The sequence below is a fragment of the Orycteropus afer genome, unplaced genomic scaffold, assembly GCF_000298275.1.
Source record: "Orycteropus afer afer isolate SDZICR_OR568_19922 unplaced genomic scaffold, OryAfe1.0 scaffold00124, whole genome shotgun sequence".
In the NCBI taxonomy this organism is placed as follows: Eukaryota; Metazoa; Chordata; class Mammalia; order Tubulidentata; family Orycteropodidae; genus Orycteropus; species Orycteropus afer.
In genome coordinates this window covers 562,040-588,107 of record NW_006921711.1, presented here as the reverse complement: position 1 = coordinate 588,107, position 26,068 = coordinate 562,040, and the positions used below count along the sequence as shown (strand labels likewise).

The following is a 26,068-nucleotide window of genomic DNA, read 5'->3' as shown; positions in this document are numbered from 1 at the left end:
CTGGTAGGTTTGATCCACCATGCTTCTGGTTAGCAGTCAAATGCCTTAGGCACCATGCCACCAGAGCTGCAGATTTTAGCATAGTTAAATGAAAAAAATATATGTAACAGCAGATTTAAAATGGTGGGGAGTGAGGATAATGAAAATGTTGAGATTTTCTGAGAATGAAAGGAAAGTAGATATTGGATGGGAAGTAAAGTTGATGATTGAGATTAAGTGTGTGGTATAAAATGAGCTTGTGTGTGTGCCTCCATAAAATGACTTGTAGAAAACATACTGATCTTAATAATAATCTTAGTTACATCTACTCTGGTAAGCATAATACTTTAAAAAATAATCTGCAGTGGAGAAACCTAAAAAATTATTTAACCTTTGCCTAAGGTTTTTTGTTTTTTTCTTTTAATGTATGTTCTCTTCCCCCTTCATAGTGTCAGAGAGGTGGGAAAAGCAATTTTTTTTTTTTTTTAATGTGCTGTTGAGTCGGACCCGACTCATAGTGACCCCTTCTTGGGTTTCCGACATAGTATCACTGTGGAAGTAGATTCCCCAACCTTCCGAGGAGTGGCTGGTGGGTTTGAACCACCAGCCTTCTGGTTAGCAGTAAAGTGCCTTAGACACTACACTACCAGAGCTCCCAGGAAAAATAGACACTTGAAAAGCAATAAAGCAACCCTTTACCGTCTCATACTCCCCATTATCTCAGTGTCATTTGAGAATTGTCTGTCTTCACACAGTTAGTACACCACATAGCTTGCCTCTACTGACAGTTTTCTATTGTTAATTAGCATCTAATTCCAGTTGTGTTTGTTTTCATTTATTTTTTATAAGGGATTAAAAGAAATAAAAATGGATCTAAGTTCGAGCATCTAATTGGTGCAGGCTCATTATATCAAATGATGCTATATAAAGTAAAAGTATAGTTTACCAAGAAGGCTTTTTTAATAGTTAAGGTACTCTATAATCAGAGAATTCAAAGCATGTCCCAGAAATAATACCAAATACAGTATTACATATTGAATATTGTTGAGTTGAATGTAGGGAATCTTCTTGTTTTCCTTAGCTTGTAACTTCATTTGGAACTTTGATGGTTTGCTTCTCAGTCTCAGTTTCCTCCAGTATTAATAAGTATTATGTATTATGCTTTCTCTTTTGTATTCCTTTACTGTGTGGGAGCACTGGTGGCATAGTGCCTAAGCATTTTTGACTGCTAATCAGAAGGCTGGCAGTTCAAACCCACTCAGCCACTCCTCGAAAGGAAGGTTAGGCAATCTACTTCTATAGAGATACCGCCTCAGAAACCCAAGGAGGGGTCATTATGAATCAAATCGACTCAACGGCAGTGAGTTTTTTTGGTTTGACTGTGTTGTGGATACTTCTATCTCATCTTCACACTCCAATTCTACTGAAACAGTTAAATCTACATTCTTCACTGAAATTGTTTGAAGGTCTGAGAAATAAGAAGACCCTGGTGGGCATAGGGGATGACTACAAATTCTATGTATGCAATTCTAGATCCAGTCTGTGACATTTCCCTAATTAAGACTCAACATTCTTCAGATAGTGAGCCTTTCCTTCTTTATCCCATCCTACTTAGACCTTTCATTAGCTGAATTCCTATACATTTATGTCTAGTTTACTAAACAGTAATTTTTACTCCCTGGTACCTTAAATGAAACAAATTTTATATTTAGTGGAATTACATAAACCCATTTAACTTCCTAAATCTGTGCCTTTTTTCTCAGTGAGAATGTGTACTGGAGAGAGCAATCAAGTGGGAGTTGGGAATGTACTGTCTCTAATATCTTTGGCTGTGCTGAATTGAATGCAAGGATAATTTTGATTATATACAATATTCATCTTAGTCATCATTGACTTTAGACCCTGTTCTCATATAGGATGTGATTCTATTGTACCTGTATGCTGTCTCCTCAAATAAATCATAAACTCTTAGGAAATAAAGATTATCTCTTCCACATCACTGTTATACCAAGAGACTCATGCCTTCTCAATCTGAACAAATGTGAATTCTTATTTTTACTCCTTGGCTTAGCCCCAAACACAGCCCTCTCTTGATCTTCCTATTCTCAGTAAATGGCACTACCATTCATTCAGTTTCTCAAGATGAACCCTTGGGATCAAGTTTTGATTCCCACCTTTTCCGTAGCTGGCTTCTAGCCCACCAATATCACCTACTTCTCTCAATCTATGCACTATTGTTGTTGTCCAAGCCACCCTCACCTTTTGCTTGGACAACTCCATTTGCCTCATACCTGGCCTCTGTTTGTATTCTTACTTCCTGCAGTCTGCTGTCTATATTGGGCAGAAGGATCTTTTATAAACACAGATGAGATTAACTTAATTCCCTGCTTACAACCCATTAGTGGTTTTCCATCACCCTTAAATCCAAATTGCTTACCACAGCTTATAAGCACCAAAATGACCTGACCCAGCCTGCCTCTCCAGCCTCATCTCAAGCTACTTTCCTCCTTTCATTCAACCCTAACTCCTTAGATCTTCCTCTTAACACTGAGGCCCAATTCTGCCCCAGGGCTTCAGTACATGCCATTCACTTTGCCTGGAAGACACAAACATGCAAATTAATGCATACATTATAGAATTTTTTCCCAAAAACTGTGTAATCCCCTCAGTGTGTTAGTTTTCTGCATGTGCTATGTGTGTTACATGCATGTGCACATTATTCCCATGAGCATGCCATATATAAAACACAGTTTTTATTGTGCAAAGGAATGCGTCAACCAGAAGCTTTCTAAAGATACAGACTATGCTAAATGCCACTTCTCAAAAATAGATGTCATACAATGGTATCAGTACATAGACTCGAAAGCCTAGTGCAGTGGCTCTTAACTGGGGGCCATTTTGCCCCCCAGGAGACATTTGGCAATGCCTGGAGAATACTATTGGTTGTCTGAGGGCATGTTTTTAGTATCTAGTGGATGAAAGTCAAGGATGCTGTGAAACATCCTATAAATCTCCATTAAAAAAGAATCATCTAGCCTCAAGTATCAGTAGTGCTGAGGTTGAGCAACCCTGCTGTTCTGGTTACCGAGTGCCGCTCTAACAAGAGTATACCACAAATGGGATGGCCTTAACAAGCAGGAGTTTATTCCCTTACAGTTCAGGAGGCTAGAAGTCCGAGTTCAAAGTGCCAGGCTCTAGGTCTGCGTGAAAGCCCCTCTGCCTTGGGCTTCAGCTCTGCCTCTTGCTCCTGGCCCCCTCAAGGCAGAGGCATCTCTTCACTGAGGCAACTACTGGCTGCTGAGGCTAACAACCCCAAAGTTGACAATTAAAATGGCATAGTCCTGATGTTACCAAACAAACCACATGGCAGGCCATTAATTCAAGTCCATTGTAAGTCCCCAGGTCAGCAGATCATGGCAGACTGGTGAACAACGACATGGCTACGTGCAGGGTCCAAGCATGTCATATGCTAGAGACCATTCCCAAAGCCACTTCTTATATATGGGAAGCAGACCACATACCCAAAGCAGCTACTCAGCTGCTCCAATAGATTCCACCAGGGAGTTAATTACCAATCTCACCATGGGGAATAACATATAGCTGGGCAGCATACATTCAGCTGCCCAGCCACTCAACCAGGCCCAACCAAGTTGACACACAAACATAACCACCATTATTCCACCCCTTGTCAACTTGGGACCTATACACATCTTCATTGGGTGGTATCTGTACAGATCTCTTCACTGGGTGACTCCAGTCCCTTAGTTCCTGAGTGGCGCCCTAACGCCCTTGGCCTGGCAGTCCCATTCCTCTCTCTCTTGTGCATGGCAGCCCTGCCCACTCACTCTTGGGCAGCATCTATGGCTCCCTCCCACTGGCTTACATGAATGAGCAGCCCCACACTCCAGAACTAAGTTGGTAAAGGTCTGGCTCTTTGAAACCTAGGGGGCTGTGGTGGTTCCACCCCCAAAGGCCATGTTCCTACCCTTGAGGCTGAGGCAGCTCTGCTTCTGGTTTCCTTGGTCTCTCTATTTCTGCCAGTGCCCCAGGGCAACCCACTCCCCCAGGAATATTCCTGCCCCAAAGGACATTTAGCTTTTTTGTTTTGTGGGCTGGCCAACCTGCTACTCCATCTCATGCTGGTCTCTTCTACCAACTAACTTCTGAAGACAATCCACTCCACCAGAAAGTCGCCTACCCAATGGTACCCGGCTTTCTCCTCTGTAGGCTGGTAAGGCTGTTGCTGTTCATTGCTGGTCTCTAGGCTCTACTACTGCCGTCTCTCATGCTGGTCTCTCTGATGGTATCTCTCCGCCAGTCTCTTGGCTCTGCTCCTTCCGTCTCTCATGCCACATGCCGAGGTCTTGGGTCAAGGATGCATTCCACTCCTATTTCCACATTTTAGGTATCTGTCATAGCAGCACCTCACTCTCTTGGTACCATATTCTGTTTTGGTTACCTAGTGCCACTCTGACAGAAATATACCACAAATGGGATGGCCTTAACAAATAGGAGTTTATACTCTTACAGTTTGGGAGGCTAGAAGTCCGAGTTCAAAGTGCCAGGTTCTAGGGGCTGGGTGAAAGCCCCTCTGCCTTGGGCTTCAGCTCTGCCTCTTGCTCCCGGCACACTGAAGCTAGAGGCATCTGTTCACTGAGGCAGCTACTGACTGCTGAGGCTAACAAGCCCCAGATTGACAAATAAAACGGCACAGTCCCAATGTTACCAAACCACATGGAAGGCCATTAATTCAAGTCCATTGTAAGTTCCAAGGTCAGCAGAGCATGGCAGGCTGCTGAACAACGACACAGCTACATGCAGAGTCCAAGCGTGCTACAAGCTAGAAGACCAGTCCCAAAGCTATTTCTTATATATGGGAAGCAGACTACATTCCTAAAGCAGCTACTCAGCTGCTCCAATAGATTCCACCATGGAGTTAATTACCAATCTCACCATGGGGAATAACCATATTCAGCTGCCCAGCCACTCAACCAGGCCCAGCCAAGTTAATCACCTCACCTGCTTTAAGACTTTTAGGAGAAGTCAATTTTAGTAACTCTGCTGGGCCTGAAGTCTGTCACATTTCTAAAAAAGCTTATTTCACTAACACTAGGGAAATTAATTCTGATTATCGACAACTACTTTCTCATCCTCAGGGGCTATGTGTTATTTCCACAAGAGTAAATGCCCCAGGTCCACAAATGTATGAACCAAGATTCTGTTCTTGGTGGGTATCCTGCTCACTTACAATGCTACATTGAATTCAGCCTTTCCATTCTCTCAGTGATAAAATGACCAATAATCCCCAAGGTTGACAGTATCCCTCTGGATCAGTGAGAAATCACCCTCTCTCCCTCTGCACATTTCAGAAGTTTCCGAGTAAAGTTCTTTTTGTGGAAACTGAGATTCTGCCTGTTATGGAGGTGTGATTTATTCTACTAGTCATTCAAAACCCTATTTTAAAGAGTTTTAAAGAGTTCACCATTAATTTCAATAAGAGGAGGCTTTCCCCCCACACACACCTCTTTACATCAAAAATCTGGAGTTTTAAACACGTGCACATATATTCATATACCTTTTAAATAAGACTACAATGTAAGACTGTAAGGGTTTGCTATATAAATATCCAGATAGCCACTTTGTGAGACTTACATACACAGAAAAGGCATTTTGGAGTTACATATATATAAAGTAAACTGACCAGATTCACCCAGGAAATGACCTGAGTGGAAGCTAAAGTATTTGTTAAAGTGTTACCTTATTTGGATCATTTGGGAAATACTTAGGAAAATAAGAATGTGCTTACTTGGCCTTTTTTTAAAGAATTTGCCTCTCAGAGGCAGGACAGAGAAGCTGGAAATTATACCTCTGGATGTGGGAATTAATGATGCGTGCTCAGTTGGAAAGGATATCGAGGATAAATCTCTGGAGGGTCATAATTAAGAGAAGTAATACCTTCAAGGATCACCAAATTATTCTTCTGAGACAGTAAATGGCACAACTTACTCTTAGATGTAAATCACAAATGGAAAAAAAAAAATTAGTTCGTGAAAAAAAAGGACAAACTTGCTAACGAGTACTATACTTTTACTTCTCAAAGCACCTGAGGGATAATTACTAATTCATCTTTGCCCTGCACTTGGTCATTGTTACGAGCTATAGTAAAATGATTAGTCAGAAAGCAGTTTCTGGGAAAATAATCAGTAACACTAAGAAAAATGCTGCTAAGAAACAGTAGTAAAACAGACAGAAGCCCAATGGCAAGCAAAAACACCTGTTAAAAAAGAACATAGGCAGGCAGTGCGAGGGAGAGAGAAAGCTGCTGATAATGTGGAACCAGGAGAGCGACTGGAGAAGGGTGAGGTGAGCTGCTGTCTGTTCCAGCGCTGAGAGCTGCCAAAAAGTGCACCAAAATTAAAACTGCACATGGGCATGCTAGCTATTAATAAGGATGACTCACTTTTTTAAATAAGTGCAATACACTTTCCAAATAACTGGCCATTTACACTTCACAGTTATCTCATGAGAGGAATTGTATCATTAGCCCCATTTATTAGATGAGAAAATTAAGGCTCAGAGAGGTTAAGTAATTTTCGCAGGATCACCCAGCTAGGTCTTGACTACAATCCTGTGCTCTTAGAGTAGGCCAGAATTCCTCAGTCTCAGCACTGTTGACATTTGGGGCTGATAATTCTTTGTGAGGAGTTGTCCTGAGCATTGTAGGATGTTTAGCAGTATTCCTGGCCTCTACCAACTAAATGTCAGTTGACCCCTTTCAGTTTGTTTTCAGACATTTCCAAATGTCCTCTGGGAGCAAATTGCTCCCAGCTTATTGCTGTAAGTCAGAATCGGCTTGATGGCAGTGGGTTTGGGTTTGTTTGTTTTTTATTTTTGGTGGTCTAAAGAGTAACATTAACCAGTGTGAGTCCAGTGGGTACCAAGAGGATTGTCCTGTTGTCACATTGCAATCAGTCCCAGTATTTGGCTAGGATGACTTGTTTATGGGGGAAATTCTTGGCAATGTCTCTTAGAACTTTCCTAACCTAGTCTTCACAGTCTTTTAGCAATATAGTGAAAGGAGCAAGGCCAAGATGGATTTTGGGTAGGTGGATGGTTAGTTAAGTATGTTGTTGTTGTTGTTATGTGCCGTCGAGTTGGCCCCGACTCATAGTGACCTCTCTTGGGTTACCGAGGCAGTATCACTATGGAAGTAGATTGTCCCATCTTCCTTCTGAGGAGTGTAGAGTGCTGTTGTTTCATTCAGCTATTCATTCAGCAACGAAACCTAATAGTTCTTGGGAGAATGGTAGAAGGTTTTCATAGATGCATCAGTGTTTGTCCTAGAGTAGGCTACTGGTAAGATGTGGGGAAATGATGAATTCATGTAGATAACATGACATGTCATAGGGAGGAACAGCAAGCTGATGGCCCTTGCTTGCCACAAACATATTCCAATCTTGGCGTTCATTGGTCATCTTCCCTTGTACACCAGACTAGTTGCAAGCAGTCTTGGTGTTTACTTTCACCATTGAGTTAACTATTGCCTTGAAAGTACTGTTTATCTCAGCCCACATGGTAATTGCCTTAAATTTAAAATCAAATCAACAAACTTTTACACTCCAGCAAGGCTCTGTGGGAGATAAAACGACATGGTTTACATAAAAAGATAAATAGCAATCAAGGCAACATATCTTAGGTGCCAATTGAGTGGTTCAAATAATACACGCTGTGAGAATGAAGAGATTGCCACAACCTGAAATTGTCAAGGAGAATATCACAGAAGCAGTTGGTGAACTGACAACCTTAAGAGGAGCAGAAAAAATAAGAAATCTTTAAAACCGAGAGGGGATCTCACTTTAATTTGTCCAGCGTCCCATTTAAAAAGGTACTTTTTAGATGATTATTTTAATACTAAAACTAAAAATCAAACCAATTGCCTTCGAGTTGATTCCGACTCAGGGTGACCCCATGTGTGTTAAGAGTAGAACTGTGCTCCGTGGGGATTTTGGTGACTGATTTTTCAGAAGCAGACCACCAGGCCTTTCTTTCGAGGCACGTCTGGGTGGACTCAAGCTGCCAGTCTTTGGGCCACCAGTTGAGTGGCTGACTGCTCACCCCAGTCAGGGGCCCATTTTAATATTATCTAGTTCTTACTACTATCTTGGAATATGTCCAATAACAGATATGAAATCCAGTTAGAAGCTTATTGATGATAATTGTCCAGAGTTATTTGTCAGTTCAACTAAGAACACTTGTAAGAGTAGAAGGCTTTTTGATCACTCAGGGTTCAGAGGAGGCCCATAAAGATTGGGTTCACTGGCCTTTTGCTTCCTATAGACTTGACATAATCTCCATTACCCAAATAAAGATACCCTCTTAGGAAAAGGTGTTCAAGATTTGGAGAGACCTTTGTATGGCCTATCTGTATGACCTTGGGTATTACATATATTCAGCAGGATTGTGGGGGCACATTTATCAATAAGGGATAAACTTCTTAAGACACTGCCTGGTTTATTCCACAAATCCCAGCCATCCAGGAGACTTACAATTCCACATAAAATGGATGCAGCAGATGTTCCTGGACTCGCTGCTGGAGGTGTTGAGTGGCAAATGAACAAACAAACAGGGGGGGAACTGGGGGAGGAGACACCCAAAGCTCCATCCTAAGGGCTTAGAGGAATCATTTTTTTCTCTCCTGCATGTGAAAATATAAACAGTCATTTTATAAACAGATGTCACTTTTTGACTTTTAAAGATTCACAGTCTTTTCCTTTTGTTTACTTTGATGACCTCTGAAATAAGCTGCAACTCAAAGAGTCCAAAAAAAAAAAAAATTTTTTTTTCATCATCATTTTTCAAAAAGAGGAGTCTGTCTGTTACGATAGTACACTGGAAGCCAGCAGACTTCAGAGGTTGGCCCCAGCCCAGCCCAGGTTGGCAGGCCCATTAGGTGAGTTTCTTAAATTCAGTCACCCCTCAGTTGCAGCTCAGAGTAATGAGCATTACCAGCCTGAAGACCAGATACTGAGAGCCAACTAGTTTCCTGTGGGTCAACCTCTTTTTACAAAGTAGATTTTATCACTGCTATAAAATCTGGAAAACGTAAATTAATGTAATAACTTTACATTTCCTTTGGCCTTGTTTGCTAAAGAGACAGTATTAGATATATTACTACAGTTCCCAAGAAGGCCTCCCCCATGGGAAGTTTTCTCTTGCCTGCAGCGGGCTTCTCCTCTGATCTGCTTTCCCAGCCACAGTGGACACAAAACTGAAAAGTGAAAGGAGGCCAGAAAGGTGGTTTGGAAAAGTCGTAAAATCTTCTCTGTAATGATGCTTTTAAAAGTTCCTTTTTTTGATTTCTTTTTCTTGGTGAAAAATACCACACAACCCACCTGTCCCAATACTTACTATGTGAATTTTCATACAGTGTTGGGAAATATATGATAAAAATATTTGCAGTGTCTCTGATTCTAAAAAATAATATATTCTTGCCTTTGTGATGCTAGAATAGTTCTGCATCTTGATTGTGGTGATTGTTATGTACACAAGTCCATACATGGGATTTAAATTGCCCCACCACACACACACGCACACACAGGCATACACACACACACAAATACATGAAAACTGAATAAGGTCTGTAGTGTAGCTAACAGTAATGTACTTAAGTCAGCTTCCTGGTTTCAGATAGTACTATGATTATATATGATGTCACCATTGAGGGAAGCTAAGTGAAAGATACTTGTGATTCTATGACTTTTGTAAGTTTTTATGACTTTATAATTATTTCAGAATAAGAAGTTTTTTAAAAAAGCAATGCCTTCTTATTTATTTCTAAATTATAGAACATAACATAAAATGTAAAACTCCTACCCTCACTGTTAATAAATTGACATCAGTAAATATGAGGTCACACTACTGCATCTTGATTTTTCACTTAACAGTATGTCTTTGAAACCTTTCTGTATCAGTCCATATAAATCTGCAGTATTCTTTTTAATGACTGCACGGTTTGCTGTCAGGATCATTGGTGGGCCAATGGTGGAATTCTCATCTTCCATGCACGAGACTCAGGTTTGACGCTTGGCCAGTGCACCTCATGTGCAGCCTACCACTCATTTGTCAGGGGAACCATGTGTACTGCTGTGATGCTAAACCAGTTTCAGTGGCGTTTCCAGACTAAAATGGAATAGAAAGAAAGCCTGGCAATCTACTTCTGAAAATCAGCCAATGAAAGCCCTGGACAAAGGTCCAATCTATAGCTTATCATCGGGACCTCAGCTGATCGTTGGGATGGTGCAGGACTGGGCAGCATTTCATTCTGTTGTGAATGGAGTCATCATAAGCCAGAGGCCAACTCTACAGCAATTGATCACTGGATTCCTATAAAAATATACAAGTAGACTGTATTGTTTGTTTCTAAATTTTTCTATTATAATCAGTGCTGCTGAAGATCATCTTTGAGCATCTATATCTTTGCCTACATCTGTAAGTGTTAATATTTAAGACAAATTCCCAGAAGTGGGTATTGTGAGATTGAAGAAAGTATGTGTTTTCCATTTGATAGCATTTTCTAGACTGACTGCCAGCTTGTTGGTCTGCCCAACTCCATAGGATATCATCTGTATAGAATGCATTTTATGTGCATGACCCTGCTGGTTACCCTACATAAAGATTATGACACCTTACACTCCTACCAATGATTAATGAGAATATCTGTTTCCTTACCCAGTTAATTAACTGGGTCTTGTCTTTTGGAGGAGGGAGAGGATGTCCTTGGTTAACACACTGTCTGTTAACCAAAAGATTGCAGGTTCATGTCAGTCTAGAAGTGCTTCACAAGAAAGACCTAGCAATCTGCTTCTTAAAAATGTCAGCCATTGAAAACCTGTGGAGCACAGTCCCACACGTGAGATCACTGCGAGACAGAATCTGTTGTTGTTGTTATGTGCCGTCGAGTTGGACCTGACTCATAGCGACTCTCCTTGAGTTTCCAAGGCAGTATCACTACGGAAATAGATTGCCCCATCTTCCTTCCGAGGAGTGGCTGCTGGGTTTGAACTGCCAGCCTTCTGGTTAGCAGTCAAGTGCCTTAGACACTACGCTACCAGAGAATCTACTCCACGCCAAATGGTTTGGATATATCCTTTTTTCAATTCAGTGCCAGATCAATGGCTTTTAAAAAAAAAAAAAAAAAAAGCATTGTTTGAATTTCACTTCTTTAAAAAAATCAATGAAATTAAACCTTTTTTTCATGTTTATTAGTTATTTTTATTTCATCTGTGATTTGGCTTGTTTATATCTTTGCTAAATATTTGCAGTTCCCAGTGTGTGCCAAATCGCTGTGAGAATTTTAAAATTTTGTGGAGAAGCACAGTGATAGTTGCCATCTGTCAGATATCATATGAACTACTGGCTCAAAATAATTTAATTTCAACATTAGATTACACTACATTCCTTTTGATGATGTTGTGTCTTTGCAAAGTTGAGTATTTTATAGTTGTGATAAAAAACTAAGTACCATGGGAAAGTCAAAGTAGAGCAGAAATAAGGTGGTAGAGTCCAATGATTCCAAGACTTGAGTTGTGAAGTATCTAACAGGCATATACATCCCATTATTTGTAATTGTGGTTACTTCAGAATGAAATTAAAATATTACTTTTTCTTTCAACTTGTGCATATTATTGTTTCAAAAGCCACTAAGCTGCTAGGTTATAAATGCTTATTAGGTTGTTTGGACCTAAGTACTTAATAAATGGAACTAGGAGGTACTTCTTTTGGCCTACAGATACCATGAAAAAGTTTTTGAGGTACTAAAGGAGCTCTGATAGCATAGTGGCTAAGACACTTGCCTGCTAACCAGACGGCTGGCGGTTCAAACCCACCAGCCATTCCTCGGAAGGAAGGTTGGGCAATCCTACTTCTGTAGTGATACTGCCTCGGAAACCCAAGGAGGAGTTGCTGTGAGTCGGGGCCGACTCGACGGCACATAACAACAACAACAACAAAGGTGCCATGAATGGAGAACATTTGGAAATCCTTGCCATATTTCATTCCATTACTTTCATTTTGGTTATTGATTTGCAAGAGCTTTTGTTCATTGGGGGAATTAGCAAATATTTTACCCCTGGTTTGCCTTTACTTTTTAAGTGTGGTAGTTTTGCTATAAAAAAAGTTTTCAGTTTTAATGCTGGCATATTAATGCATCTTTTTTCTTTTCATTCATGGCTTCTTTATTCATTCTTAGAAATGAATGTTTTATATTCATTTATAAAAGATTTTCTTGTTTTCTGCTAATACTTTTATAGTTTCATTTTTCACATTTTGGTTTTTTCCTTCATCTGGAATTGATTTCATTTCAAGAATTTAGATTGAAATCCAACTATATTATTTCCCAAATGACTAGTTAGTTGTCTTAATACCATTTATTGAATAAGTCAGTCTTTTCACTACTGTTTAAATGCTATTTTTTATCATCTACTCCATTTCAGTCAGAGCAAACCGTTCTTCCCAGTTCAATCATGACTGACAAAGCAAAAGCAGAATGGACCCGAATTTGTAAAATGTGGCTATACCATGGATTGATAACTGAAATGAGAAAAATTACAAGTTGACACCCCATTAGAAATTTAATATCCCTCTTAGAAAACAAAGCAGTGTGCATGTTGCATGGCAGACAAATCTTTTTGACCTACAGAGTCAGAAACAGCGGTGCTAGCTTCAGAGATGACAGCTGACCACACTGCTTTGAATGTGTGTCACTCTCCACAGTCCTGATAATAATCCAGACTCCCACATTAAGCTCCTAAAAGGCCTCACTATATACCTCTTCCTAGTCTCCCATTCCAGGGCTTCAACCCATAATTATTCCTATTCTAGTTATCATTCCAGTACAACCATGTTTTGCAAATTCAGTCTATTCCGCTTTCAGTGCATTGGCCATACTGAACTGGTTCAAAGAGATTTAAAGCTGATTTCAGTATTCAAAATTTCCAGTGAATTTATTTCCAGACCTTCTATTCTCTGTCACTTTTGTTTTTCTCTCTTGAATTTTAGTTATATATGTACACATTTTATTTCTTACACTAGATTGTAAGCTCTTCTTATATTGATTTTTATCTTTATTTCTTTTGCATGTAGCTTTTTGCTTTTTTCTTTTCCTTCCTTCCCTCCCTCTCTAAATCTTTTTTTTTCTTTTTGTGAGATAGGAAAAGTTTTAATACATACAAATGTAGATAGAATCATGTAATGAATCTCTACAAACACATCACCCAGTTTCAATAATTATCAATTCATGACTAATTTTGTATCACTCATACAGCAGTCAACTACCCCCACATAGTGTTTTGAAGATAACTGTGTCTTGACTGAACAAATCACTTGTATTTTTTCAGTAATAAGTTTTGCTACATAAGAGTTCCTTATTGAGCTCAATACTTACTTAAGGAAACTAAATAGTTGAAGATGCAGATCTATAGAAAACATAAATTGTCAAATATAGTAAATGTTCTCCTTGGGAATTTAAACTGGGTTTATTTTAAAATAAAATAATTTGCAAGTTTTATGCATGTGTATGTAGCTTTTCAGAAATATATCTGAGTTGAAATTGGAAACTCTAGTTAGAACAGATATTCTGTCAGTGATTTGGAAAAAAACCAAACTCATTGCTGTCAAGTTGGATCCAACTCATAGCAACCCCTGCTTGGGTTTCTGAGGTGGTATCACAATGGAAGTAGATTACCCCATCTTCCTTCCGAGTAGTGACCGCCAGCCTTCTGGTTAGCAGTCAAATGCCTTAGGCACTATGCCACCAGAGCTCTGAGATGTCAGTGATTAGTAAATTACTATTTCTTTACATGCAAGCCGATGTGTGTATATTGCATTAAGGTTGACTTCTTTTGATGTCACTTTCTAAACTTTGCCCTTACTCAACAACACTGGAGCTCTTGATGCTTCTTACAGGTGACAGGACTCCTGATTGCACTGTAAAATGTGGAGCACAAGGCCTGAGATGATTTAAGACAAATGAATACTCACTCTTTTCTTTTTATTAGGTACCATCAAGTCAGCTCTGACCCATAGCAACCCTTTGTACAACAGAACAAAACACTGCCCAGTCCTGCACCATCCTCCACAATCCTTACTGTGCTTGAGCCCATCATTGCAGTCACTGTGTCAATCCATCCCATTAAGGGTCTTCCCCTTTTCACTGTCCCTCTACTTTACCAAGTGTGATATCCTTGTCCAGGGACTGGTACCATAAGACAGTATAACCAAAGTAGGTGAGATGATGTCTGGCCATTCTCACTTCTAAGGCACATTCTTTCTGCAGAGTTCTATCATGCTGTATCCGGCATCATTTCTATCACCAAGGCCCTATTTTCCAACTACCTATGTGTCTTCATTTCCAACTTTTGAATTCCAATCACCAGTAATTATCATTGCATCTTAATTGCATGTTTGGTCAATTTCAGACTGTAGAAGTTGGTGAAAATCTTCAATTTCTTCATCTTTGGCTTAAGTGATTGGTGCTTAAACTTTAATATATCAGACAGTGTTTCACTGCTATTCATAAGGTTTTCAGTGGCCAATTTATTCAAAAGTGGATGGTCCCTTCCTTCTTCCCAGTATGTCTTAGTCTGGAAGCTCCTGAAACCTGCCCACTCTGAGTGATCTACTGGTATTTGAAATACCAGTGGCTTAGCTTCCAACCTCACGGCAACATGCAAGCCACCACAGTACAACAAACTGACAGATGAGTGGTGGCTTCTCTTATTTGCACTGAGTATTTCCCCAGCTGCTCTGTGTGGGGAGAGTTTGAAGGTGTCTTTCTTTTTGCATTGCAGCTGCTGCAAGTGCACGTTCTGTCTCTGTCACCCTGGCATGGGGGGCATGGTGAGATAACATATCAATAAATCCTTTATTTATTGAGCCCCTTTCTGTATGCCAGGCAAAGTTCCATATCCTTGGGCTCCCAGAGGCTATGAAGAAGAAAGGACACAAACCTTTCCTTCAAAGAACTATACTTGAGGGAAGAATATTATAGACTGATAGACATGAATTAAACAGAATTAAAGTGAAAAAAAAATCAAATTAAATGAGCTATTGGGCCACTTAGTAAGAAAAGAGTAAGTCTGAAGGGGAGTAGGGGGAGATTGATGAAAGCTGAGGAAACTTGTATGGAGATGGTAGGATTTAAACTGGACCTTACGGTATGAATGGAATTTAAGTAGGCTGACTGGTGAGAAGGTGAGGGGGGAGATGGAAGGAACATCCTAGCCAGAAAAGCATTTTAAGTTGTCAGAAATGGGAAGTCATCCCTTGTGGCCCCAGAATAGGTTCATGAAGTGGAGAAAGGAAGAGATAAAATTAGAAAGATAGGTTGAATCTTCAGTGGCCAGCAAATTCTTTAAGAAGTTGAAGGATTTTGAACTTGGAAATGATATTAAGGCTTGGTTTTAAGAAAGAAAAGTTCTTTGATGGCCATATATAAAACAAATTTTAGAGATAGAGACCAGTCAGTTAAGTTGTTTTCATTGTCTAGGTGTAAGGTCTTTGGTTCCTGGACTACAGCAGTGGGAGTGGTAATAGAAAGGAAGGAATGGACTTGAGATATGGAGTCAACTTCCAGTCACCTACAGACTTTCTGTGCTTGTACATTTTAGTCCTTAAATATATTCATGCCCTATTTCCTGTGAGTCTTTTCCCAGGCCAGAGTCAGTTAGGAAGTAATCACACTTGGTAATTAGTGTCCCTTTTGTGGCAGCAACAACACAGACCAGTAAGGTGTCTCTTTTTGGAAACTTACCCAGACCTTCCTAAGGATGTTTTCTGATCTGATAAATAGTTGAGGTTTGGGGGAGCAACCATGTGAAATGCTTCCTGGCCTGCCTTCTAGCATAGGGTCACATTGGTGGGTACCTATGGGTAGCACATGTCCACCAAGCCCTTTCTTCTAGGGAAGTATCAAGTTGAGGAACTCTCCTAGCCCCAAGTATCCTGGGGTCATGCCTCTACCTATACTGACCCTCTAAAGCTGGGAGCAGTTTAGTTGTCAATAAAAAGAAATAGTATATCGAACTCCTTGTACAGATGACATAGGCAGGTACACACACCCAACACACATCGTGCCCTGCACCACGGAAGTTAGAGGCAAGAGGGGTGCTCTGAGAATCCTGTACTCTGGTTGGGGAGAAGATTAGTATGCTTAAAGCAGGAACAATAAAATCCTTAACCATGTGGTAGTGATTAGAAATGATGTGTAAGTTAGAGAACTTCTCTCTCTTTTGTTCCCCACTTTCCACACAAACATACAAATACAATCTGCCTTTTAAATAATTTTTGCTGTGTCCGTTTCCCAGCAGTTATATGATTAGGCATATTTCTATGAATTAGAAAGTTTAGATTCCTCCTTCAGCCTTCCCTCTTCTCACCATCCCCCTTTCAGTTTGACTTAAATCCATAAAATACTTCTGCCTGCTTTTAGTTCTGTTTGTATGAATTAAGTCGACAGGATAAATATTCACATTCCCCACTACAGGCTGAAACAATGTTTGCCTGTTCTGCCCAATGAGTCGAGAGAAAAAGGGGGCCTGACATCACCCTATACTGTACATTCCCAGCATAGATCATTTATTTAAGTCCCTGAAAAAATACAGATGTTTTACCAGCCGAAATAAAATCCTGTGCAAACACTGAGCTTGGAAAAATGTGGCACTGACTTAGCTGTGGGGGTTGGAGCAGAATGGCAGATACTGAAACTTTATACTTGGCTGAAAGTGATAGGAGGTAAAATTGTTATTAGCCTACAGTCTACATACTACAAAAGGAAAAGAGAGAGTCTGCTTTTAAGAAAGTACAGTTGTGAAAGTGGATAGATTTGTTGATCTGCAGCATTTGGGAGTGTTAATAATCACAATATATTCTCCCTGTTTTTGTGTGACCTTTGAAATGAGCATCTCTTTTCTTATTGAAGTCGTCCTTTTCCATGGCCTACCTAACCTTGCCTTGTTATTGCTGGATCCTGCTGGTTTCTAGAGCTCAGCTGCTGTTGATTTTATAAGGAGGAAAATTGCCTGGAAGCCATGCTTGGTGAAGAGGAAAACCCATCTCAGTGTTACATTCCTAAACAGCCGTATATCATTTTGATCTTGTCTAATACAAGTCACTATTATAGTCCAGCAGCATAAACCAAGCATATTTTACTGGTGCAGTGCAAGTTTTTTCAGGGATCAGTCTTACGACTTTTTAGGCCTGTGGCATTTATTCAAAGAGCATTACATATGCTCTGTGAAGTCGTTTTTAAGATTCGAAGCTGCTGAAATGGACTCCCTGCTTTACACAGATGCCTGGGGCTCCCCTGAGTCTGTCTGTGTTTAGAGTGAGGAGGGGGGAAGGGCAGAGGGTAACTGCTTCCAGGTTCTCCAGACTTTCTGCAGCTTTTTTCTCATGCAGTCTCATGACGGGTCGCATCTCAGGGGCAAGAAATCCAGCCCACTCTCTGCACCTTCCTGCTCTTTCTCTCATCTGCTTCCATGACTGCTGCCTCCTCAGGCCAGGGCTGGCTGCCTGTCCTAACACTAGGCAGTCCCTGACTATGATGTTCACCTGCACAGGTGATGCTGTTGGCTTAGACTTGCTTGTTTCCTGTATTCTTTGCTCTCCTCTTCCCTGGGTCACAACTAGCTTAAGTCAACAAAGCTGTCTCCTTGTATCTTTTGCTGATGACACCAGATTTTATAAATCCACCTCTAATCTTTCTCCAGAGGGCTTACTATAACTAAAAAACCAACCAACAAGCAAACATAAACCTGTTACCATCTGGTCAGTCTGACCCATAGCGGTCCCATGTATTATAGACTAGAACTGAGCTCCATATGGTTTTCTTAGCTGTAATCTTTACAAAGGCAGATCACTATGCTTTTCTTCAGTGATGCCAGTTTCAGCTCAGTTTGAAGTGCCAGTCTTTTAGTTAGCTGAGTGCAAACACTCATGCCACCCACAGACCTCTACTTAACTAGGGGTAACCATATGTCCTAGTTTGTCCCAGGGGCATGTTTATTAACAGTGCCTCCTCTCACTCTCAAAAGATGTCCTGATTTGGACAATGCATTACGTGCTACCCTAACTAGAGCAATTGTCATACAGATATTCCCAACCAAACTCATTCAATCTCCCTTTCTTATTCTCAAACCTGCTTCTTACTCTCTTGTGAACTCAGTCTTGGAAAATGGCCCCCATGCATCAGCTGCCCTAGTTGAGAGTCTCTTTCCTGACTCTCAGCTCCATGTTTAAAGCAGTTGCTGATGCCTCCCTCTTTAGCATCCAAAGTGTTTCCCAAATGTATCCTTTCCTTCCCATTCCACTGCTGCGATAGTTTAGCCTATTGTGTATGTGTGTGTGAGGAGGGGAAGGGGAGGTTACTTCACAAAATTAGAAATTTACTGATGCCAGACAGATAAGTAAATGAGGGGGGCCAGGGATAAACATGACCCTCTTAGTCCATCCTTTGTTTTCAAACTTTTCATAGAGATTGGGTTCAGTAAATATTTCATTCTCTTCTTAATTCTCCAGAAGAGGAAGGAAAAAAAAAAAAAAAGCACAAGAACAATGATAAATGGCATTGACACCCCATCTCGGTGACCATGAGTAATAGAGAGTAGTGGAGACTGTGGTGAACCAGAGAGTGCATTTCTCATCACAGCGTTCAGCTGCTCCGCAGCCCCAGCCAGATGACTGTGGCCATGCAGGAATGTGGGCCCCCTCTTGCCAGATCTTCCTACTTTACAAAAGAAGTTGGAAATTGGGATGATTTTTATGTGAAATCTCCTGATTCATAAATGTGGGTTTAGAAGTATTATGTGGGCCAAATAAAACATCTGCAGCTGATTTTGGCCTACACACAGTATCAATTTTTAGCCTCTGGATTAGACCATTAGCACCTCTAGTATAGGCTTATTGCAGTGGTCCTGGTCATTCTTCCCCTTCTAATCCAGCCCCACATTGCCCTGGACTTTTCTTTCCAAATTACGGATCAGATCACACAAGCACTCTCTCTGAAAAGATCTTTCCAGTCTCCAGATTAAAGTAAGCATTCCTTAATGCTGCATTCAAGATTTTCTTGCTCTAACTTGACTGCTCTCTCCAGCTGTGTCTTCCATCACTCTACACAAATCCTGGATATGTTCTTTCACACAGAACTACTTGCTCTTCCCCAAGCAGTCTCTTTTTTCCACATTTGTTAAAGTACTCATCTGCGAACCAAAAGGTTAGCAGTTTGAACCCACCAGCCTTGCTACAGGAGAAAAATGTGGCAGTCTGCTTCCGTAAAGGTTTGGGGCAGTTGTACTCTGTCCTATAGGATCTCCATGAGTCAATTTGACAGCAGTGGGTTGTTTTGTTTTTGTTTTTGTTTTTTTTAATTCCATTTTCTCTGCTTGCATATTCTTTCTTCAAGTCTGGCAAGATCCTTTTCAAGGTCAAATATGGATAACACCCTATCTGCAAAACCTATTTATTTTTGGAATGTAGACTAGAAGGGAAGGAACAAGCCAGAACTAGGAAAAGAACTAACATTTTTATCAAATACCTACTGTGTGCCACGTACTGTATGTATTCTTTTAAATTTCTCTACAGTCCTACAAGATGGATATTATTATATCCAGTTAACCATAAGGAAACAGGTTCAATAACTTGCCCAAGGCCCACAACTGGTAACTGGATTTACACTCATGTCCATCCAGCTCTGAAGTCTGTGCTGCTTCTACTGTTGCCCATAGGGCTGGATTCTTAACACTAATGTAATTGTCATTCTTTACAACATTGCAATGACTTCCTCTTTCCCTCTGCCAGATTAGGAATCCATTGGAATAAGGAACATGATGTTACTCAGCTGTGTCTTCAGTCCTAATACAGAGCTTGGAACCTAGAGCAGCTCCTTGATAACTTATCAAATGTAATTGACTAAATTATGAATTTGTGTCTTGTGTAGGATGAAGCTTTTAAATATCCACATCAGTTCATTTCAGAAAATGCTGTTGAATTTCTACTATGCATCAGACAAGTCAAGGGTGAGGTCAAGCATAAGAAGGAACATGTTATTGATCCTACCATGCAGGTTATAAATCCCAACCAGGCAAAGTCAGGGAAACTATTGATTTTCAGTTTATTCATGATTAGAATGTAAGCTGCAGGCCCTAAAACAGGACCTAGTACTAATGGTTTAATAAATATTTGTTGACTGAATGTTTGAATCCTGTTGTGAATTTGGGACACCCAAAATGACACTAACCATCTCAAACACAAATCAGTATGCATTCCATTAATCTTCCTCCTCAGTGCATGGCAGCTTGAGTTTCTTTGTGCTTGGTTCAGTACAGCCCTGTATTATACACTGCTTCCTCATCATCCCAGGTCTGAGTCTAACCACTCTTTTAAGCCCAGAAGTTGTTCTGGACTAGAATTGAGGAAAGCGAGAGGGAATGAAGAATGTACCTTGCTCTTGCCATTCTTAAGAGCTGGTGGATGAATGATCCCACCTGGGAGCTGCTCTAGCTCCTGGGCCTGACCTTGGAACAGTGCACCTGAGGCCTGGCCTCGCTCCTGGACCTCACCTCATGGGATGGCCTCACTTTTCTTGAACAAATTGAGCCCAACACTAAATGTCATGTGAGGATAGTTGTGTATGCAAATATTTTCATTAATTTCTTAAAGAAAAAAATTCTCTCAAAAACAATAACCTATTCTGTGTATTCACTTAAAATGCTGTTCTTTCCTTACCGTTTCCTATCTTTTTCTCTCCTTCTCCTTCCCCTTCCCCTTCCCTGCCCCTTGTTTTCCTTGACTTCTCTGACCTTGTCTTTTCTTGATATCGTGTTCTGTCTCTTGTCCATACTTGTCCTACTGTGGTTCTTCTGAATGCCACCCTCTCCATTTATGCCATGTAAGTAGATCACTCTCCACTCCTGGTGAATAACCAGGATCACAATGGCTGTCTGGTTTGCACTCATGGTAACAGAATTGATGGACCTGTAGGCTGATTTTCATAAACCAGAGTTACCAAGCATTTCAAAAACAGTCTTGTTTTTGCCAAGGAAGGTGAGCAAATATAAGACTAAGTTTAAACATCCATCAAGAGTTATTTTTGAAGTGATTTCTTCTAAATGAGAAGCATTTGAAAATCTTACAACTTTCTTTACAAGTAAATTCCAAAGTCATGTATTTTGCTGGTGTCTGCTGATTAATTACGATCTTGTGACACCGTGAAAAGCCCTGTTGGTTAGTTTTGTACAGCTGTGGAGAAAAGTAAAGTGAGGCCTAGTGACTTTGCCAGTTCTTTCAGGATAGTAGGGATTGAGGCATAGGGAGGTATTTTTTTTTTTCACTCTGACACTTACCACATAAGCACAGAAGCCCCAGCCAGACCCATTTTTCCAGACTCCACGACAGGCGGTTTGGGTCCCGCAGGGGTGTGGTGAAGCAATGACATTTGATCCGTGGCTTCTGAAATAACAGATCCATTTATTAGAGAAAGCATTTTTAGTCTCCATATCAGGACATGAATACATGCTCCTGTACAACTACTTCTGTTGAGAAAATAAATAACTACAGTGGTTACATATAGCACAGAAATCGAAATTTATTTTGATTCTCTAAACAAATATGTGCACAGACTGTATTTATTGTTGATAACTGCAGATATCTAACCAGGAAAACCTGCCAGCTCACACCCATTTAGGGTCTGATGACTCTGGACCTATTTTAACTTGGCCTCTTACTTTTTCTCATTACTCTCTGCTATATCCAGCTCTCCATTATTTCACTTCTGAGGCTCCTCCTTGACAAGAGAGAAAGAGAAGGAAAAGTTAAATCTGATGCCTTAGAAAGAGATATCTGTAGCTCTGGTGAAGGATATGATAAGGAAAGACAATAAACTGATTAAAATAGACTTTCAAAGTTCTTGGTGTGTTTATCTGTACTTGCTTTGTTCCTCTCACCTCTTCCTCCTTGATTTAGATAATGACTGAGAGGGAAGAACTCTGACATGCTCTTTTTCCTTGACACTAGCTGAGGTCAAAAGATCTCATCTGCACTCTCATCTACTTTCTCTGTCTGCTGCAGTTTGTTCTCTTCACAGAGGCCATATTGATGTCATCGCTGAGTGTGACTTCAACACATTCACACACTCATGCACACACACATATACACACACATTCGCATGCATATATGTTTGCGCAAACTGTGGCCTTCTTTCTAAATGTAGGCAGCTAAATAGATAGCAGGATCTGTTTGTCTTGGCTTAATTCCAGTGCTGCACTTCTAGTATGTATACCAAAACACAAACCCACCGCCGTTGAGTCAATTCCAACTCATACCGACCCCCATTGGGTTTCTTAGGTGGTAAATCTTAATGGAAGTAGATTGCCCAGTCTTGCTTCCATGGAGTGACTTGTGGGTTTGAACCACCAGCCTTCTGGTTAGCAGTCAGATGCCTTAGGCACTGTGCTACTAGAGCTTCTTCTAGTATGTATAATGCCATGTAAAATGAAGAGCGCCAAGTGTACATTGCTGCCTCTACTCCTGTCTCCTTAGAGAAGATTGCCAAAAACAAAACAAACAAAAAAAATCCCTAAATGTTTACAGATAGCACAACTCAAAATTTGCGAATGCAAGCAAGCATTATTGCCTGTTCAGTGAATCCAGACATATAAGCCAGTATGGACTCACAGATCATTTCTTTTTCCTATGTAGTAAGACTTTGACTTTAAAAGGCACATTGTTTTTTCATGTGAGACTGCCAACATTGAGAAAGATGTTTGCATTTCTTTACTTAAATCAGTTTGTAGTGTTCATAACTAATAAATTCTTGTTTCAAATGATTGTTCAGTCCCATAGTGGTTGCCTTTTTTGGAACTGTACACAGAACCCAGGGCATAGGCACAGATTAAGGATGTTGGTTTCTTACCACCGCTATGTTCTCCAAAACCAACAGCTTTTCTGCAAAGAGACCAGAGCCACATTCTGCAGGTGTCTGTTTTCTTTGAGGGAAGTATTTTGAGGAAACATAAAAGGGAGGAACTGAGCATTTAGGAAAAATATATTTTCACAGCAGGATATTCTTTTTCTCTTTTTTCGTTTAGGTTTTCTATTTGTTACAAGCCTACTCAGACTCTAAACACAGAACGAATTCAGACTTTCAGCAGGAGCTGACTGACATCACTGTTTGTACCAAAGCCAAACTCTGGCTGGCCAAGAGGTATGTTAAAACCCCACATGAGCAAGGAGTTATCAGGGGTCAGAAATACATTAAAGAATTGCTGTTTCTAGGTTATGGGGAGATTTAAAATTCATTGGCATGAGTTTTCTAAACTTATTGGAGTATTTGTCCTTTTAGAATTTTGTGTTGTAATAAAGTAAAAATATTTTCTTGACAATTTTTCTAAAACTGTTGCTTGACTGGAGAGCATATAATAGGGCTTACTACCTGTCCACACATCAGCCCAATCTTATTAATAGCTACTGTATACCCAGCCTTATGGTAGATACCATAACAATGAAAGGCAGTAACTAACTAAATCATATGGTACAAACTCTTCAGTACCATGGCAATACAGAGATTAGAGGTTGGTGTAGAACTTGAGCAGGCATCAATGGGCAGATAGGTTGTGAATGGGAGGATGGGATGGAAGTTACCATTTTTGAGTGGATAGTACAGTAACTTGCATAAGCAAGGCAAAGAAGGGTGGATGATACATACTTTTTTTTTTCATCCTTGTCTTTGTTATTTTATTCTAGAACTTAGAACATTTCCTGTGTGAAAGAGGAAGGAGTGAAAAGAATTTCTTGTTTAATTCATATGGTGTCCTTTCTGTAACACTGTATTCAACAGCCATATTGTAGGACATGATTGATAAGCCCTAGTTAGAATCAGCGCCCCCTGGTCTGTCCTCTGTAAGTCCCAGCAGAGGGTCCAGAGGGGCCACCTGCTGCTCCACCCTATGCTGTATAGTATGTTGCATTCTATAAAGGGTCATTGTATTGGCTGCCTAATGTAGCAGCCTGCCCTTTTTATTTTTCAGAAATTTGCTGAATCAAGTAATAAGATCCACAGATCTGTTCAATTCAATGAAGTATTATTGAGTGCAGACTACCTGTCAAGCTTTGTGTTAGGAAATGCCAGGGATGCAAAGATAAAAGATAGCTAGTCCTGGCTTCTCCAGGTGGGGAGAAAGATAGGTGAATAAAAAATTTTCATCCAATGTGATAAACATAATATCGAATGCATATAGTAGGTACAGAAGTACTGCAGAGGAAGGAAAGGGGAGGTCTCATGCTGAACTGCTGACCTTCATGAGATGAGTAGCATTTTTCCAAGTAGACAACCAGGTGATGCAGAAACATGGTGGTATGAAATGGCATGATAGATGTGGAGAGCACAAGGATGTTAGCCTTTCTGGAATCTAAAACATAAGGTACATGTGGCAGATAATGAGGATGAATAAGTATGTGGAGGTCACATAGCAAAAGCTCCCAAAGGAAACTTTTAGGTGAAGAGGAGCCGGTGAAAGATGTTCCAGTGTGTGCATGTGTGTATGTTGATATTTATCTAAATACCAGTAGTTTTGGATAGAGATTACCCATTGCTGGCTTAATTCTGACTCATAGTGACCCTGTAGGACAAAGTAGAGCTGCCCCATAGGGTTTCCAAGGCTATAATCTTTATGGAAGCAGACTACCACATCTTTCTCTTGTGGAGCAACTGGTGGATTTGAACTACCAGCCTTTTAACCTCTGTACCAGTAAGGCTCTTTTGGATAAGGATACTAATAGGGAAAGTCTAAATCTGATTTTTGTTTCCTCTCTTGTATTTAGAAAGTAGGATTAACCAAAACCTACTGCCATTGAGTTGATTCTGACTCATAGTGACCCCATGGGAAAGGGTAGAACTGCTCCATGGGGTTTCCAAGGCTGTAAATCTTTATAGAAGCAGACTGCCTCAACTTCCTCCTGTGGAAAGGTTTGAGCCATTGACCTTTAGGTTAGCAGCCCAGTGCTTTAACCATAGAGCCACCAGAAAGCAGGATTAGTTAACCATAAACTGTTTTCCTTGAGCCTAGTGTCATTTGCCTTCTGTGTGGCTCTTAAATTACCTCTCCAGGATATATTGCCTGGGAAAACAGGGGAACTAAATTGTGATTACATTTGTGTTCTTAGCTATTTACCAGTTAATTACCAGGTCCTCCTAGTTATTATTTCTGGAGATGAGACAATCGGGGCTCTCTAGAAATAATCGCACTGAAACCTAGCCTCTAGCCAGGACTGTCCCAAGACAAAATCCTAACTCTCTGGTTCTTAAAGTTCTGTAAGGAAGGAGTTTCTGACACCATAACTTGCCATTCCATCTTGGGTCTCACAGAAATTCATCAGCTGCCAGCTCCTGGAGTCCACTCGTCTTGTTGGATGGGATAGAATAGGTGGAGTTGCAGGACAGCAGCCTGAATGGACCTTCATTCAGTGCAGTGCCTGAAGATCAGTGATTCAGCTGCTGATCAGCCTCCTCTTCAGCTGCAGAAGTTCTCTTGGCCTCTTATAACCTTCCCTGTGGTCCTTATTGCTATTTTCATCATCTTCCCCTCTCCCTCTGATTTTCTCCATAACTTTGCAGCTCCAGAAAACAAAGGCATGAATCACTGGCAGTTCACTGGGTTTCTGCCTTCCTTGCCCAGAGTCCAGGAAAGCCACTTTTCTGTTTCCAGTGCAGTCAACTCTCTATTATCCAAGTGTGAAATTTTCCACTTTGTGGGTGTTCTGTAGATGATTCCTAACACCAGACTTCCTCTTGCTTCCCGGCATACTTTTACTGGTATTAATCAGGATGTGTTCAGAGCCTGGAATAGAGTTAGAGTAGAAAACACACTGCCAAAGCACAATGCATTCCAAAGGAATATATTAATGTTCTGTATTATCCCCATTCTTGACAGTTTAACCTTGAGGTTCTTTTTTTTTTTTTAATTAGGATTTGGGTGAAGATTTACAAAGTAAATTCACTTTTCATACAGCAGTTCACATATACTTTGTCTCATGTCATTGA

At 40.4% G+C, this 26,068-nt stretch overlaps 1 protein-coding gene across 1 annotated transcript in view; it reads left to right on the top strand.

Moving 5' to 3' along the window:
- THADA (THADA armadillo repeat containing) overlaps positions 1 to 26,068 on the top strand; it is a 621,172-nt gene that overhangs the window by 416,996 nt on the left and 178,108 nt on the right. Inside the window, exon 29 of the mRNA XM_042781470.1 lies at positions 23,118 to 23,233. Within this exon, the coding sequence (XP_042637404.1) occupies positions 23,118 to 23,233 (116 nt within the window). The remainder of the gene's footprint in view (positions 1 to 23,117; positions 23,234 to 26,068) is intronic.